Raw genomic sequence first — 17,854 nt, forward strand, 5'->3', positions numbered from 1 at the left:
GCAGGATCAAAATGATACAGCATATCTACGTGGAATTGAATATTAGACTACAGAACCCTGCACTTCTAAACTGCAGCCTCTAGCAGTGAATGCCATTTGCCTTGCAGATAATGTTGCTTCTGATCTAAGCAGACTGAATGCTAAAATAAGTTTTACCTCTTTTTTACGCAACATTAACGATTGAGTGGTCAAATGTATGTATTTTCTTGTTATGAAACTGCCCTGCAGCGATAACAAACCAGTGTTCCTTTGCCACAGGATCAGGCCTAATGAAACTGCTAAACTAGAAAATCAGTTCTGTAAATTTTGATGCCCTACAGCTGTTGGCTGTTTTATATTAGATTCCTTTAAACATGCCAAGATAAAAAGTTGTCAATTGAAAATATTTATTAGTAATTTTAGTAGTGCAGAAAAAAAAACAATATTCAATATAATAAAACAAAGACGATTTTTTTTTTTTTTTAAGAATTGCTGATAGAAAGGTTTGTAAACATAATATATAAAAAAGGTGTGATGTAAATCATTGATATGGGCAAAGTGTGGCAGTGAAAAGGTACATTTGTACTGGACAACACTGGTAATGGAACTTCCTCCAAAAACAAAGCGAACGAGAAAAGCTACAGAAATGTAAAAGTTAATCATTAAACAGTTTTATATACTGTGATGCATTTTCTTTAAATCTGTGATCTTTAGTAGTTTTTGTGCATTTTCATTTGCAAGTGAACTGTTACATTTGGGCCTTACTGAGCACTATTTTTGAATTTTGAATACTGACTGGATACTGTTTTAATTCTGGAGACCTGGAGGTGTTTTTATTTTTATCTATTGCTAAATTGCATTGCCTTTTACATTTTACACGTTCTGTGCATAGATAATATTTTGATTTCTGTTGGGTCATTAATGGAGAATTTTACATAATGCTAGTACAATACGTACTAGATTTAAAAGTGTGTACTGTATTACAGTCCAAGTGTCATCTATTTTGACTGATATTTTCAGAATCATATCGTTCTGAATTAAAATACTACTTCTGTTGAAAATATAGTATTGTACCAACAAAACCAACTACTTGGAAGCCTACTTATTTTAAAACACAGTCCTTTCAGCTATGTATTTTCTGACATTGTATCTTTTTTGTGCTTCCTGAAAAAATGGACTGGTGTTTGTCTTTTACTGCTGTGTTATTCCCCCAACACCTGCACTAACAAATTTCAATGAAAGAATCAATGAAAGACCCCTCTGGATGAAAAACAAAACTAACAGAAGGACCGTCTTCAGATAGTTAAACATTCGAGACAGATTGCTGTAAATATCCTGCCTTGTCCCTGCTGAATCAAATCTTCCATGAATGATCTACCATCATCAGGATCCAACTCTTGTGATATGTCAGCTATAAGAAAAAAATAAGATAGAAAACAACAACAACAGTGCCAAAGAAAAGACAAACGCGGGCTACAATATACGTCTCCCTGTACAGTTCCTCAAACCTAAGTCATATTTTTTCTTTCCGTACGAAGTGTGTGTGTGTGTGTGTGTGTGTGCGTGTGTGCAGGGCAGAGGGTTGTTTGGGTGGAAGGGGGCAGGTTACAACGTTCTCACCTACATACACCTCAAATCAGATGAAATAATCAGATATGCATCACACTCGTTTAACAGTCACTGAAAACAATTTAATAAGGTCGGATATGTGAGTGCTGACTGAAAGACAGGATGCAGTGTTTATATAATACTGGCACTGAGGTCCTCAAATTATCTCCGGGATATGAAGTTTTAACAATGAAGAGGCGACAGCTGTGTAAAAAATGACTGCCACAAAAGGGTTCACTTTTCTGGTCAATACCCATGATCGAACTTGTCCTAGAGAATCAGAAAATATAGCTGTGCACTGAGTTGAAGACAATATCCATCATCCACAACCATCATCCAAAACCAAAAAGTCACATTACCACAAAGTGGCAGCCATATTCGGTCATAGTGAACGTTTTGCCTGAGTGGTTTTCCAAGCTATGGAAACTCCTCAAAATGAGAGAAGTACATCTAAATATGCAGAGACAGTGGCTTTACTAAAACATAAGCATCAAATGGGATGCTTAATTTCACTTTGTTCAGGGCTACCTTAACAGAGGTTCCCCAGCCAATAACAAGGGTGGTGCTATCCTTCCAGCAAAGGCTACAGGGGTACATATCGGGGCGAAGACTGGCATTGTCCCGTAGCACATTGGTTATTCGTTGTCTTGTGCTGATGTCATAAATCTTCACACCCTGCAAACAAATATAAAATAGTTTAATATTTAGGACCAATTTGCAAAGCTCTAAAAATAGGCAGATTAATGGAGTTATCAAAAATAAATTGTCACACAGACGAACTGATATAAACATTTGTCTGTTTTATTGTAGCTGTGTATCCTCCTGAGGCTATACGTAGCAGAAGCATTCACTGGCAAGCAGCTGAAACTACCGTTGGGGAATGTAGATAAACTATCAACAAGCTCTGCTTTCTGATAAAGCAGGGTGTACCGAAGGCAGAGCAATGTAATCACGTTGTCAACAGACACCAGAACTGGTCATTTAGTAGAGGTTTGAAGACATACAGAAATGTGGGGTTATTATACGACTTTCAGAGCTGAGTACAAGAAGCAGGTTTTCATTTCTTTCGCGCATTTTGTGGTTCTTAAATCAAGCTGTGTATAAATAACGTGTTCATTAGGAGGTTAAAGACAAACTTACCACGCTGTTTGCCCATGCAATCAGGTTGGCCCTCCACTTGATGTTAGTAATAGTCCCTTCTCCTTCGTGCAGAGTGAGGGTCTTCCATCTGTTCAGCCAGTTTCTTTCATACAGTTGAAGCTGATAAGATTTGAAATACAGGTTAATTTGATTTACAAATAAAACAAAGCGCTGTTTGTTTGGCCCTCATGAGAGCCAACATATATTTTGCACCATGCATTTATCAGTGCTGATGACTGTCTGAGAAGTTTTATTAAATGCAACCTTCGTACATCTCCTATATATATATATATACACACTATCAGGGGCAATCGATGGCCTGTATTTCCAATGTCCCTTTATTATATTAAGTATGTAGAAAATGCTCCTCCATTTAAGTTAAATATCCCAAATTAAGGGACATGCAGTATGACAATACATGTAAAAGGAGAATATGAAACAGGTGTAATTACAGCAAGTGTGACTACAACAAGTTTTTAATTTTATAATAATAATAAATTAAATGTCAAGCCTTATTTATCATTACATCCCAGTGGTAATAGGATCCAATGTTTCATTAAAACCTACAATAACTTCCACACCTATTGCATGAAAGGAAATGAAATAAAATAAAACAGGGGCAAACGTGTAAAAACCCTTGGAGAATTTTGGAAGATGCGTTAGTTACACTTTGTTTATGCAAATCCCTGATTGACGGCATTCATTTATTAGAGTTGTAGGAAACAGGACTGTGGAATGTGGAGTGGAAATGGGGCAGCAGTGTGGAGTAGTGGTTAGGGCTCTGGACTCTTGACCGGAGGGTCGTGGGTTCAATCCCCGGTGGGGACACTGCTGCTGTATCCTTGAGCAAGGTACTTTACCTAGATTGCTCCAGTAAAAACCCAACTGTATAAATGGGTAATTGTATGTAAAAATAATGTGATATCTTGTAACCGTTGTAAGTCGCCCTGGATAAGGGCGTCTGCTAAGAAATTAATAATAATAATAATAATAATAATAATAATAATAATAATAAACCTAGCAAAGCCTAGCCTTGATCCCAAGCTGGCAGATACTGTAAAAAAAAAAACAACCCTAAAACATAAATACTCTTTCCTATGAGAGCCAGTAGCATGCTTTCTGGAGATACTGTCACACACTCCATCAAACACACACATGTATTTATTCCTACCCTTGCTTGCTATGTTGTAGCTCATGTATGTATAGTATTATAATAGATTTGTAAATGGTGAATAAGGCACAGTTTTCTTTGTATTTAATATCCTGGGACACTCTTGAAATGAGACGAATACATCTGAATTGTATTAACCCAATGAGCAGCATTTTGGGATTCCTCAGTTTCAGAGTACTGTACACCAAATACAGTGAACTATACATGTTATCTGTAGTTTCTTGTTTCACCACAAGAGGGCACCTAGATACAATTTATGTTTCCAATTGCAAAGGGGCACATATTCAGTACATCTCAACAGTAATATTTTCTGAGATAATAAAACCATTGTAGTACTATAAAACAAGTAAGAAACAATGTAATAGCAGGAAGGAGCAGTTACAATATAGAGACAAATATACAAAAATATTGCAATATACAGGTATATTTATTTACATATTTAAGTAGTGACGAACACTTTGATATGTAATGACTTTATCCAGAGCAATATTTATTTCAATTGCTCCAGTACTATTTTATTTTTGGATGTTGCCTGCCCTTTTACTCTGCACTTTGCCCGAATCATGTTGTGTGCTGAAGCCTATTATTGCAGCTCATTTATTTCTGGCAATTTATTGTTTACCAAGCGTCTGGTCAGCTCCCCTGAGCCTGTCCACTGAAAACACCAGCCGACTCTTCTCATCTCATCTCATTGAGATTGAGATTGGCCCCGTATCCTTGGAGATTTGCCATCTGTTTTTTTGTCTCTTTTTCGCCTAAAATCTCCTTTCTCCCCAGGGTCTCAACCATCTGCCACATGCTGGGATCAATACATTAAGCTTCCATAGCAACAGCAAATCAGAAGTATATGCTACTGACATCTAAGGCTCTCTGTCATTGTTAAACCAGCTGCACATTTTCACACTTTTATCTAAAGTATACATCAAACAAAAGAATATTGAATGCAAAATCTAAACATTTTATATTCATCAGAAAGAATGTATTATATATCAAAATAAACCGCAAGAGAGCCTAAATTGTCCTTTAGGCAGGCTGGTTCTGAGAGGAAATTATAGGGACACCTACAGTATATATGTTTCTGTGGCTCCAATATTTATTCAAAATCTATGGATTTTTATATTATAGGTTCAACTGTGTAAAAACAGAAAGGTGCTGTCATTTGTCAAACTGCTGCTACAGCGCCTAATCTCTGCCTCACTGTGTGAGGTCAATGGTATGTTACAACCCGCCACATCAGCTTTATCCATTGAGCTCCCAACAAGCAGACCAAACCCATTTGTATCTAATAATTCCTGTGCCATTTATATAGCCTATAAATCAGCATTCCTTCTTTGATATTCTTGATACTGACACACAAATTGTAAATAAAACTTCAGAATATGAATATTAAATTAGATATGATCCTATCACCTGTGTGTGTTATTATTTTGAATAATAGTAATAATATGAATTATACATATTCTTATACACTTGGCAGTCATTTTAATAATCTACATTATAAAAAAAGGGGGAATTTAAAAAGGTTATCCAGTAATCTCTGTAAATGCACTGCATTTCAGTTTTGTATTGCAACATCAACCTGTCAGCTGCGGGCAACACAGGCTGTTTATTTGTAATGAATTAACATTTAAACCCAACATAAGCATAAGCATAACTTATTTGCGTGGTCTCTAACAGAGGTTAACTCGGGTTTTCTAAATCCCTGACTACAATAGTTTATTAATTCCATATCTAACACATCTTAACCTGAATACTCTTCTTCAGACTACTGCTTACCTTATTCTGAATGCTCTGTTCACCTATTCTGAATGCTCTGTTCACCTATTCTGAATGTTCTGTTCACTTATTCTGAATATTGAGTATTCTGAATAACAATGGGATGTTAGCCTGCATGTAAATCCACTTTCTCATGATATATTTCTGTATGCCATGTTAGATCCGATTATTATTATTGTCGTGTTTACACCATCGTGATTTTCTCTTTCTTAATCAATGTTTTATTTTGGCACACACCAAATTGTGAAGAAGTTGATGCACTGTAATGTGCCTTTGTATTTGTATACAAGATTTAGTTAATTTTGGGGGTGTGTGGCAATGTGCCCCGTCCCTGTGTGCATTTGTGTGTTGCGTGCGTGTGTTAATGTTGGTGTATAGTCATTGGTACACGGGATATAAACGGGTCTGTGTATTTAAAAAGTGTATATTTGTATTTAGGCACGGGATTGCACATCACGCACGTGCATTTAATATGTGAACACTGGGTTTCACGTAATGAATTCACGTGCTGGGATTCAAGTGAGTAATTAATTAGTAATTGAATCCCAGCACAACAGTATATATAGATGCACGTTTCTGTCACTCAGGGTTGGGTGTTCGGAAGAGGAGAACGGGTGAGAGAGAGAGGAGTAATTAAGATCGTAAAAGTAAAGATAAGTTTGTTTGTACTCACCGTGTCTGTTTGTCTGTCCGTGCACCGTTTGTTTAGTGTTAGTCGTTTTGTATGTCTGTTTATTTTGGCGCAAGTGCCGTGTCCTGTTTTGTGTTTTTGTTGTTTCAAACCTTTTATTTTCTGTGCTGTTTAATTAAATGCTGAGCGCAATCACACGCTCAGCTTTACCAAAACCCCATCTCTCTGTGTGTTACTTCCTGATTCTGGTCTGACGCCACCCACTCCGGCCGTCTTTGTGACACGTGGTGTCCTGCGTGGGATCGACAGCACCTCCAGGACTCAGGCCAGAGCAGGAACCGCAGTTTGGATTTAAAAAAAAAAAAATGGCAGAAGACGCCATCAAAATGCGGGACTGGATGCTGGAAAATGCTGGGCTGGAGGCCCAGTCTATCCCAGTAGTCGTCCAGTTCCTGGAGTTTATGGATAGGGAACGATGGGAGGCTTATGCAAGGGAACAGACCGTAAGCACCTGGGAGGAAGGTGTGGGGTTGGTCCTCAGCTACCTGGAGGCAGTTATAAGTGGAACAGCAGCACAGGTAGCAGGTCCACCAGCAGAGGAAGAATGCCTGCTGGTTTTGCCTCCACAGCCCAAGCGGGAGGAGCCTGAGCGTCCACAGCCCAAGCGGGAGGAGCCCGAACGTCCTACGCCTGAGTGGGAGGAGCCCGAACGTCCTACGCCTGAGTGGGAGGAGCCCGAACGTCCTACGCCTGAGTGGGAGGAGCCCGAACGTCCTACGCCTGAGTTGGGGGAGCCCGAACGTCCACAGCCCAAAAGGGAGGAGTCGGTGCGTCCACAGCCCAACAGGGAGGAGTCGGTGCGTCCACAGCCCAACAGGGAGGAGTCGGTGCGTCCACAGCCCAACAGGGAGGAGTCGGGGCGTCCACAGCCCAAAAGGGAGGAGTCGGTGCGTCCACAGCCCGAAGAAAGGGAAGTCGGGGCTTCCACAGCCCTAGGACCCAAGCTGCCAGCAGAGGGAGAATCCCTGCTGGTTCCACCTCCACCGCAGTGGGAGGACTGCTTGCCCCTCCCACCTCCACCAGCAGAGGGTGAATACCTGCTGGTTCCACCTCCACCAGGAGCAGAGGAGCTGGAGCTACCTCTGCCTCCACCACCGCCAGGAGCAGAGGAGCTTGAGCTGCCTCTGCCTCCACCACCTCCAGGAGCAGAGGAGCAGGAGCTGCCTCTGCCTCCGCCACCACCACCGCAAGGAGCAGAGGAGCAGGAGCTGCCTCTGCCTCCGCCACCACCACCGCAAGGAGCAGAGGAGCAGGAGCTGCCTCTGCCTCCGCCACCACCACCGGAAGGAGCAGAGGAGCAGGAGCTGCCTCTGCCACTTCCAGGAGCAGAGGAGCAGGAGCTGCCTCTGCCTCCACCACCGCCAGAAGCAGAACAGCAGGAGCTGTCTCTGCTTCCCGTACTTCCACCACGGGGAGTACGGTGGCCGGAGCCCCAGAAAGGGGAGCTGTCGGCCACAAAGAAGGGGGAGGAGGTCTGGAGACCACCAACCCCAGCAGCAGTTTCACTGCCAGAGATCGTGGGGGAGGTCCGGAGACCTGCTCCCACTGCAGCTTCTTCGCTGCCGGCAGTACTGTGGTCGGAGCCCCACCAAGGGGAGCTACCGGCTACGAAGGAAGGGGGTGAGGTCAGGAGACCAGCATCCCCTGCAGCAAGTTCGCTGCAAGCATGGACCAGCAGGCTGTCAGCCGTGCCACTACCGGCAGGGGTGCTGACAGCATTGCCAGCCAAGGGCCCACTGAAGCCTCCCTTCCCAGCCCGAGACTTTGTCCTGGACTGCTGGATTTTTAAGGGGGGAGGTGGCCGTTGAGGCCATGTGTGCTGCGCACAAGGGGGGGTATATGTGGCAATGTGCCCCGTCCCTGTGTGCATTTGTGTGTTGCGTGCGTGTGTTAATGTTGGTGTATAGTCATTGGTACACGGGATATAAACGGGTCTGTGTTTCACGTGTATTTAAAAAGTGTATATTTGTATTTAGGCACGGGATTGCACATCACGCACGTGCATTTAAAATATAATATGTGAACACTGGGTTTCACGTAATGAATTCACGTGCTGGGATTCAAGTGAGTAATTAATTAGTAATTGAATCCCAGCACAACAGTATATATAGATGCACGTTTCTGTCACTCAGGGTTGGGTGTTCGGAAGAGGAGAACGGGTGAGAGAGAGAGGAGTAATTAAGATCGTAAAAGTAAAGATAAGTTTGTTTGTACTCACCGTGTCTGTTTGTCTGTCCGTGCACCGTTTGTTTAGTGTTAGTCGTTTTGTATGTCTGTTTATTTTGGCGCAAGTGCCGTGTCCTGTTTTGTGTTTTTGTTGTTTCAAACCTTTTATTTTCTGTGCTGTTTAATTAAATGCTGAGCGCAATCACGCGCTCAGCTTTACCAAAACCCCATCTCTCTGTGTGTTACTTCCTGATTCTGGTCTGACGCCACCCACTCCGGCCGTCTTTGTGACAGGGTGATACACTTACTCAATTCCCTGTCAATGCCAACAGTAAAGTTAAGTCAACAGGTGTAATTAAGATCAGTTAGTGCCTATTGATTATTGATTATCAGCAGTTACAGAAACTCGTTAGATCATGATCCCCTTGACCTACAATCATAGTTAGGGTGACATACATACAGTACGCATGTATGTATATATACACACACACACACACATTCATATAGACAGACGAATGGTACTGTAATTGCATTATAACACCCTCAAATAATTTCTAGAAATGTCCTTAGCAAGATTCATCCCAATTAGATAAGCAGTTCTCACTCTCTACTGTATGTAAAGTATGCAAGTATGTCCATTGATGACTTTCTGTTTCAGATAGAAAGGGGAGGACATCAGGTTGTCGGTAATAAGATAAATCTGGAGGAAGGCCAACGTTTTAACATGAACTGGAGATATTTCCAACATTTTCTCAGAATCCACAGCATTGATAAAACTGGGGATAGAGACAGATAAATGGAGAATAACTTGGGGTACGCTAGTCTTTTTGTAAATTACTATACCAAAAAAGGAAACCAGTATCTACACATCTTTGATAGATCTTGAGTGGCAACATTCATGCCATGTGATTTTTTTCAAGATCAGACTGGAGAACAAGAAGGGATTAGCAAAAGTGTTGATAATACAGTATAATGAAGACCTATTCTCAAAATCTCTACAGGAAGATCTGAATACAAAATGTTTACCTGCACATCAGGTGTTCAGCTGGAGGCAATAGACATCTTAGAATGAGAACAGTTTGAAGCAATCTTTGAGATGGAAATTCACAGTTATTACAACTACACTGAAACATATATTGTAATATTTAACAATTACATCTTGGACCACATCTTGGACCATATTCCTGGGTTGATTTTTGCAAAGTGAGTGCATATCTTCTTTAGAAACTGCAGATGTTATGATTTCCATTACATGAGAGTAAATGTTACTTCATGCTTTTGATGATTTGAACTCTGCTCTTGCTAAGATAAGCACCAACTAAGGCATAGCTTTACAGTAAACTAATGTGAACTATCTGTGTCTCCATCCATTTGCGTTTCCTTCGATATGATGATGTAAATATCCTTCTGCCTGGTGTTGATGGCTGAAGTGTAATGCTGGCTCCAGGGATCAGCTTATTTTGCCTCCCTAGCGCATCAGCACACACAGCAGCTGCGATGCTGGCTCCGGGGATCAACCACAGTGCGGTCTCCCCAGCGCATCAGCATGACAGCCGTCTGGATTGAGCTAAGTAGGGTACATCTCTGGGGCCTTCAAGTGGGCATCTTCCATCCTCTGTGTTTCGTCAACTAGCCCACGACACCTCAAGAGGGCTAGAAGGTGATTCTGGCGTCCCAACATCACCCCCCTCCATCCCCCACTCAACTCAGCCCAGCTTACTTACGCGTACATCAGCATTTCTTTCTTTCTATTGTGCTTGAGATCCCCAACCAGAATCTTTCTGTCTCAACCACAGCCAGTTGCTGCTCCTCTCTGCTGCTTCAGATAAGTTATTCACTGTGCGACGCAACTCTTGGCCACTGAATCCGATGTCTCTGAGAAACCGGCTTGTAGAGTGTGCCGCAAATCCTCGACAACCCACCTCCACTGGATAAACCCAGACTCTCCATCCTCGCTGTTCCACTTCAGTGACTAGTTGAGCATACCGCACTTTCTTCTTCTCATACGCCTCATCTACAGCATCCTCCCATGGCACTGTTAACTCTACCAGGTGAACAAGGTGTGCTGATCCAGACCACAAGACAATATCTGGTCGAAGGTTAGTGGTGGCAATCTCAGGTGGAAAAATAAGCCATTGACCAACATCTGCCAGCATTTTCCAGTCTCTAGCAGCTTCCAGTTGTCCTGGACGAGGCTTGGTTTTAACACCTTTTCTTGGTGGTTGCTCTCCTGGGCGGAGGAATGTTGTCTTTTGTGTGTAATGTTTTGATGGAACTGGTTGCAACTTATTGGTCATGTTACGCTTGTCTTCCAGTGCTAAGGTCAAACATCGCAGCACCTGGTCATGGCGCCAAATAAACCGTCCTTGGCTAAGAGCCACCTTATGTCCTGTCAAAATGTGCCTTAATGTTGCAGGTGATGAACACAAAAGACATGAGGGATCCTCTCCTACCCAGAGGTTTAGGTTCAGTGGTGATGGGAGAACATCATATGTTGACCTGATGAGGAAACTGATCCTGCTCTTCCATTGTCCATAGGTCTTGCCAGTCGATCTTGCGTTGTTCCACACTCTCCCATCTCATCCATTCTCCCTGCTTGGCCTGGGAAACGGTCTTTACACACCTCATCCTCTCCTCCTGCTGCTTTTGCACCTCGTTGACTACCAACTTCCTCCATTGAGCTGGGGCTGCCTTGTGCCATGTAGGAGGAGCTGAACTGAGACCAAGACCCCCCAACTCCCAACCATTTCCTGATGTATGAACTGATTAAAGCTTCCAGCTTCTCTACTGTCGTCAAAGAACCCTCGTACACAGTCAGTGGCCACAGCAGCCTCGGCAGTAGACCAAACAGAAAGCACCAAAGTTTTAGTTTGCCTGGTAAAGTGCTGCTGTCTATGCTCTTCAACCCTTCCACTGCTTGTTGTCTAACTTCTCCCACACGAACTGTGTCCTTTAGATCCCCGTCGTACCATCTCCCAAGACTTTTCACTGGCTTCTCAGACACTGTTGGTATTGCCTCACCATTAATGTAGAACATTTTATCTACTACTTTTCCTTTAATTATAGAGAAGCTCCTTGATTTAGTGGGCTTGAATTGCATTTGTGCCCATTCAATGTTATTGTTAATTTGCCCAATAACCGATTAGTGCAGGCTACTATTGTAGTCATGGTTGTCATGTCATCCATGTATGCTTGAATTGGTGATAGTCGTATTCCAGAAGCCAAGCGCTCTCCTCCCACTACCCATTTTGATGCCCTAATGATTACTTCCATTGCCATGGTAAAAGCCAGTAGAGAAATGGTGCATCCTGCCATTATTCCAACTTCTAGGCATTGTCTTGTAGTGCTGAATTCTGAAGTTGAAAAACTAAATTGCACATTTTCAAGAACACAACCCACATGGACATTAACTACATTTTTGTATAAGTAGTAAGAACAAAGGAAGGAAGTAAACTTGCAATCTCTTTGGCCAGGGGTAGGCTACCCTGACTCTTTCAGTCCATTCTATTTCATTGCAGGACTTTGTTCCCTGCTGAAGAGAACTCTGGAACAATGCAACTGTATTATTCTTTTCAATGTTTTTAGCTCAGATGTCTGTAAATCCAAGCGTTGACGTCTATTTACCATTTACATTATTTACTCTTGTAATGGTTTTCAAAAGTGTCTTTAAAGATGAATGGATGTTATAGAAACCTTGTTATTACTCTGCGTCTCTGTGTGAGACCAGGTCACAAAGCACTGTGGAAATAATATTGAACTAACAAGAGTGATTTCCGCACAATATTGAATCGTGTGCATCAAGATATACCTCCCTTTGAAGTTTATAGATTTTTATCAATCTATTCCTCATGCTTTCTGGGATATTATTAAATATAAAAAGGCAGAGGGAGGGAAACAAATCAGTAATATTTGAGTGAAATAACGTTTATTGTTATCCTTTAATAAGGATCCAGTGTGTATTAAAAGAAAGAGTAAGCTTAAACAAGTCTCTAGGAAGAGATCTCAGCTATTGCTTTGGGACTGAAAGCTCACAACACTAAATTTGAAGCTGAATCCCAATGGCAACAACACTGCAAATGCAGCTCAATTACTAAAACAAGCCATTGGAGCATGGTAGTGTTCTACACTTGTAAGTGAGCAACAACATTTTACACTGAGCAATACTAACTGATTTTGATATCTACTATATAACCACCATACTTCCCACATTAAAATGTACTTTCTTGGACACTAATAAGTATGTACCCTAATGCCACCTACTGGCCATTTTTAAACCATCTGTGAAATGGTTGTATCAGAATTGAAGGACAGTACCTAATATACTGGCAGTAACCTATATGCACTAACCAAAAACTGGTTGATCCGTCCATTACCCAGATTAAAGCAGGTTAGTTTGGCACAGTACAAACAGAGGGAGTCAAGGTGCTTTGGAAGGGCAACATGGCCGGACCTCTGCATTGTAATACACTTGACCTTCACTACAAATCATGCCCGACGAGCAGTATCCTCCTGCCAGCCCTCAAGAGCAATTCCAATCAGCATTGAGCTAAAAGAAGCAGGAGGTGGCTCTTGCAGTGAAGCACATTGCTTGGGTTGCATCCCTTTGAAATCAGCAAGGTTTTGAGAGTAAGGAATAACTTAACCTCTGTTCAATTTTCCTTGACCTCAATGGGACATTCACCTTACTGCCTCCTGTGACAAACTGCTTGCTGCTTGATCTTCCAAACTGCGGGTGGAGCGCAACTATCTGAAAAGATAATTAAACAATAACAGCATTTAAATAAAGGCATTGTACAAGTGTGTTCAATGCTTAACCCGGTCTGTAAGCAATTATGATAATAGGCACATTTTTTAAAGGAAGTTACCAACATAATTTTAGTATTAAGAATTACCATCACTTCCTAGGTATCCAGATGTCACACTTAATTATAAACGTGTATTTTATTTTTTTATGTTATTTTTCTGCATCAATAAATGAAAAAAATAAAAATAAATGCGAACAAACTGTTTTGTGACCAGCATGTTTTTGATAATAGAAATGCAATAAAAACTGAACTGACATACAAATTCATTTACAATTGTTTTTTTTTGGCTATTATCAAGCAACCTTTTGTGTAAACTATTATCTTTCAGCCAAGAGGGAAGGTGAGTTGCTAATGAAGCCAAAATACATGTGTGTGGGGGGTTGTGGTACAGTCAAACTGCAAGTATTTTAACATGTATACATAGTGGCTGGTTGGGGAGACACTGTAAAGGAATGAGAGAGAAGTTCAGAGAATCTGCTCTTAATCCAATCGATAATGTTAACAGATGGGACCTTAGTGGATTTCAACTGAATAATGCTGGAACAAAGAACGCCTGAGGCCAAATGCAGTTTGTGTGTTGTTTCGGTGGAAAAGCAGCAGAAAACTAGGATTCTATTTTCATGTTTTAACTGGATTTAAGTTTCTTTTATTACCCTTCCCTCTCAAGTATTTTTGTCTCTGAACTAATTTCAACTTTTCAGGGCTGTTTTCTTTTATTTCACCTCCCTCGTTATAAATCTCATCTGTAATAATGTGTCGTCCCCGTCCCCCCCAGCACTACTGCTAAACAACTTATTTTAATTTCCCTGCACAAGCCACCCTTTAAACACACCTTCCACCCTTCTTGGCCACATTACCCTCTTCTGTCCTTTCATAAGGATGGTTGAAGTTCCAGCAACACACCAGTATTATCAAAGGGAAGCTGATTTACTGTATCTATTTAGCATGTTTTACAAGAGGTCATGTATGCCATGGATTAAAAAGGCTATTGATTGCCTTTCCTTTTATTACCTTTTTTTTTCTTTTGTGATTAAGAGATGAAAGCTGAGAGATTGGCGGGCCGGGAGACTGAAGGGCTCAGTTTATCATAAAGTAGATGAGGTGCAAGCAGTCAGTAATGAGAGCTTCTCTCAATGGGTCTCAAATCTGGAAGGCCTGCCTCAGATATTTTGATCTGGTGGAGCTCTCTATGAGACTTGGCTCCCAAGACAGTAGATGTTAGTACTAGTAATTGATAGAAATGTGTATAATGGAACAGCTGGTAACTGGCTAAAGCATTTTTTTCCCCGAATATAATATTTTATGTACATTTATCAGTGGTTAATCTAAAACACTTGGGCCTGTATGCTGTATGAGCTACTGTCCTTAATAGAGTTGATGGCTTCTTTTAGGCTTCTGTATGCATCAGTGCTGAATGAACAAATTATCACATTTGTTGAATAGTCTGTTAATATTACTGCTGATTGTTTTTTCCAGCAAATGAAAGTGCGGACAAGCCGACTGATTGCCATTATTTGGGCTAATTTATTGTTCCGGTTGACGCACTTTAAAGGAACAGGACTGCATCCTAATTCTTGATGAATCTGTCCTTGATAAAAGCACAACGGTTGGTCAGGGATCCGTAGCCAGCCAATCTCCAACTGCCATGCCCTGTGAACAAACACACAGACAGCAGACAGCAGCATCTCTGCACGGCGTCTGGCTTCCTTTTAGATTTTCAAAAAACAGATTTACAAAAGCTAAAAAAAACAAAGATGACGCTGTTGGGAAACCGGTGCCCACCCTAAAAAAAATAAAAAAATAAAAACCAAAACAAGAAGAGAAGGTGTCTACTTACTTTAATGGGGCAGTCAAAATTTTCATGAAAGCCTTCTCTGGTGTACAACCCAAATACCTGAACCTGTCAAAGGAAAGAGAGACAGAGAGAAACCCTTGAGGTTGTTGGGTGGTGCGGAATGGTATTTCACATTATTAAAACAGCTTGAAACAGAGCACCTCAGAACACAGGCATTCAGATTCCACTATTAAAACAGCTTGAAACAGAGCACCTCAGAACACATGCATTCACATTCCACTATTAAAACAGCTTGAAACAGAGCACCTCAGAACACAGGCATTCACATTCCACTTTTAAAACAGCTTGAAACAGAGCACCTCAGAACACAGGCATTCACATTCCACATTCTACCACTTTTAATTAGCAGATCCCACACTTAGCATTTGTACGTTATCTAGCACCAGATCAATCACATTGGACATAATGAGTGCTCTTCTGTTTCACAAAGGGTTCTGCACAACTGCATTTTCTAAATCTCAAAGCCAGGAAAGTACTCTTACTGATTCCACTAAACACAGTGTATAGTGTATATTGATGCATTCAGCTCCTATCAATAACATAATATATGTAATCTGAAATACCAGACAAGTGCTAGTGTATATTTAGAAGTAAAACTCTATCCAATAACACAGGAATTCATACAATAAAAATAATAATAACAACATAATGTAAATACATTTACTGTATTTAGAGTACAGATTTTGAAAAAATGGATCCTATAAAGTCACCAAACCAGAAAAAAAGAACTCTGACAATGAAATTAGGGGGATTAAATTGTTTCTAATTTGTTTTACAGTTGTAACTAATAAATGCATTGTGGCATAAAGACCTTAAAAACAGAACTGCCCTGTGTCTTTAACATATGTCAGGTGGACACTTTTAATGGATTTCTCACCTATTTAAACACAAACGTTTTTAATATTGCACATGCCATTTACAGTGCAATAAGCTCTGTTGGTGTGCATGAGTTGTCTTAAGGAATAAGCCTTTTCTCCATCAGAGGCACAGTAGCATTTGCTTATAGCATTCAGAGTTGTGGTGTAAAACTGTGTTAATATATAGTATTTTTCAGGGTCCAGTTTTGATAAAAAGAAAAACGTAATAGGCAAAGGATTGCGCCGTCCCCTTCATATTATGATTCTTAAGGGAGTTTGAGCTTAACTATTGTGCTGCTCTGAAAAATATTGAATTGTACGAAACATTTTCGATGTTTTGCCTTGCACCAAATTACCACCTTGCCAGAATTTGAGTGAGTGAAAAAAATGGCAAGTGAAAAAAACAGCTCCGCCTGATGTGTAATATAGATAGATAGATAGATAGATAGATAGATAGATAGATAGATAGACAGATAGATTCAAAAGTTTTCCCTTGCTTGTTCGGCTATACGTATACCTCAGTAATGTTCTTACTTTATGAAAATGTGTCATTTGCCACTTTGTTTATTGAAAAGAAACGGCTACAGTAGGGATTTAAAAATAGCACAATGTCTACTGCATGTACTGTTTTTGCCTGAAATACACACAAGAAAGAAATGTTAAACTCATAACTACTGCATGGCACGCTTTGCTTTGTAGGTAAGGCCTTGACAACCTACTTTTACTTCAGGGATATTTTCTTTTACTTTTACAGTGTATATAATGACTTTGATGTTTTGGAAATGAACGCATATTGAAATACTTCCCTGAATTTTGAACGGACTGTTCACCCCAGCACCATCAACTTACAATCTCTTCAAAAGGTCTGCTGAAATAAATGCACAGGCCCAGGAGGTGATGTAGATTTTTAGCCAGTCTTAGTGTTCCATTGCAAAATCCAGCCTCTTTTAGATTTGTAGGGGTAATATTAGGGTGTTTTTGGCAGCAACCTACCTCACACGTTCCTAATACTGACTGAAACACCCTGCTACTCATGCACCTGTGAAATTATTTATCAGGAGACCTTTTGATATGATCTTAGGTGACTTAACCTAGTAAAAGGGGCTTGATGTCTGTCACAAAGCACACCTAGAAAGAGTTTTTGTGAAATATTCTTTGTGAAGAGGTGTTTTAAAAGAGAGAGTGTTTTAAAATAATTTCTTCACAATCAAGGCAGTTTGGTAGTGGGCTCAGATTTATGACCAGTACTGTACAACACTCCCCCGCGGCTGTCATCATAACCGACATCTTTAAATCTGTGGTAACGTTTGCTTTCTCTTCTGGGGTATAAAGGCTTCACATTTCAAATGAAGCACACCCCCACCAAAAAAAAATAAAATAAAAAAAACAGAAGAATGTAAAAACAGGAATAACAGCCTTTTAAATACATTGTGCTTAGAGTGAATCTGAAATTGAAAGAGAGTTCAAAGTTCAGTTTCAGTCAATGAGTAGTGTACCAAGATGTTGAACATTCAATATGTGTATCTCCCTATTTATTTTAACATGTGTATCTATTATTCTTCTTGATCTACCAGGACACAGCTGCAGAGGCTGGAATCTGTGTATCAGGTTGGGGAATTAATGACTTTTACATTTCAATTGCCAGGGTTAGCTCAAGGATGCAGGATTGGTAACAATGCCAGGACCTCAATAATAAAATAATACATATTTTTATATACAGTAACAATATGAACTGTTAAATTCAGATTCTGCAAATAACTAATCTAAAAATATACTGTATATTTAAACAAAACAAACAAAACAAAA

At 40.5% G+C, this 17,854-nt stretch overlaps 1 protein-coding gene across 2 annotated transcripts in view; it reads right to left on the reverse strand.

The window, feature by feature from the left end:
• The window catches only part of LOC117435677 (vacuolar protein sorting-associated protein 41 homolog), a 76,986-nt gene that overhangs the window by 24,372 nt on the left and 34,760 nt on the right, over nucleotides 1-17,854 (reverse strand). For both annotated transcript variants that reach the window (XM_034059032.3, XM_059018733.1), the window contains exons 6-9: nucleotides 15,174-15,236; nucleotides 13,213-13,278; nucleotides 2,728-2,847; nucleotides 2,116-2,262 (exon numbers count right to left, since the gene is read on the reverse strand). In XM_034059032.3, the coding sequence (XP_033914923.2) occupies nucleotides 2,116-2,262; nucleotides 2,728-2,847; nucleotides 13,213-13,278; nucleotides 15,174-15,236 (396 nt within the window). The remainder of the gene's footprint in view (nucleotides 1-2,115; nucleotides 2,263-2,727; nucleotides 2,848-13,212; nucleotides 13,279-15,173; nucleotides 15,237-17,854) is intronic.

The sequence above is a fragment of the Acipenser ruthenus genome, chromosome 3, assembly GCF_902713425.1.
Source record: "Acipenser ruthenus chromosome 3, fAciRut3.2 maternal haplotype, whole genome shotgun sequence".
In the NCBI taxonomy this organism is placed as follows: Eukaryota; Metazoa; Chordata; class Actinopteri; order Acipenseriformes; family Acipenseridae; genus Acipenser; species Acipenser ruthenus.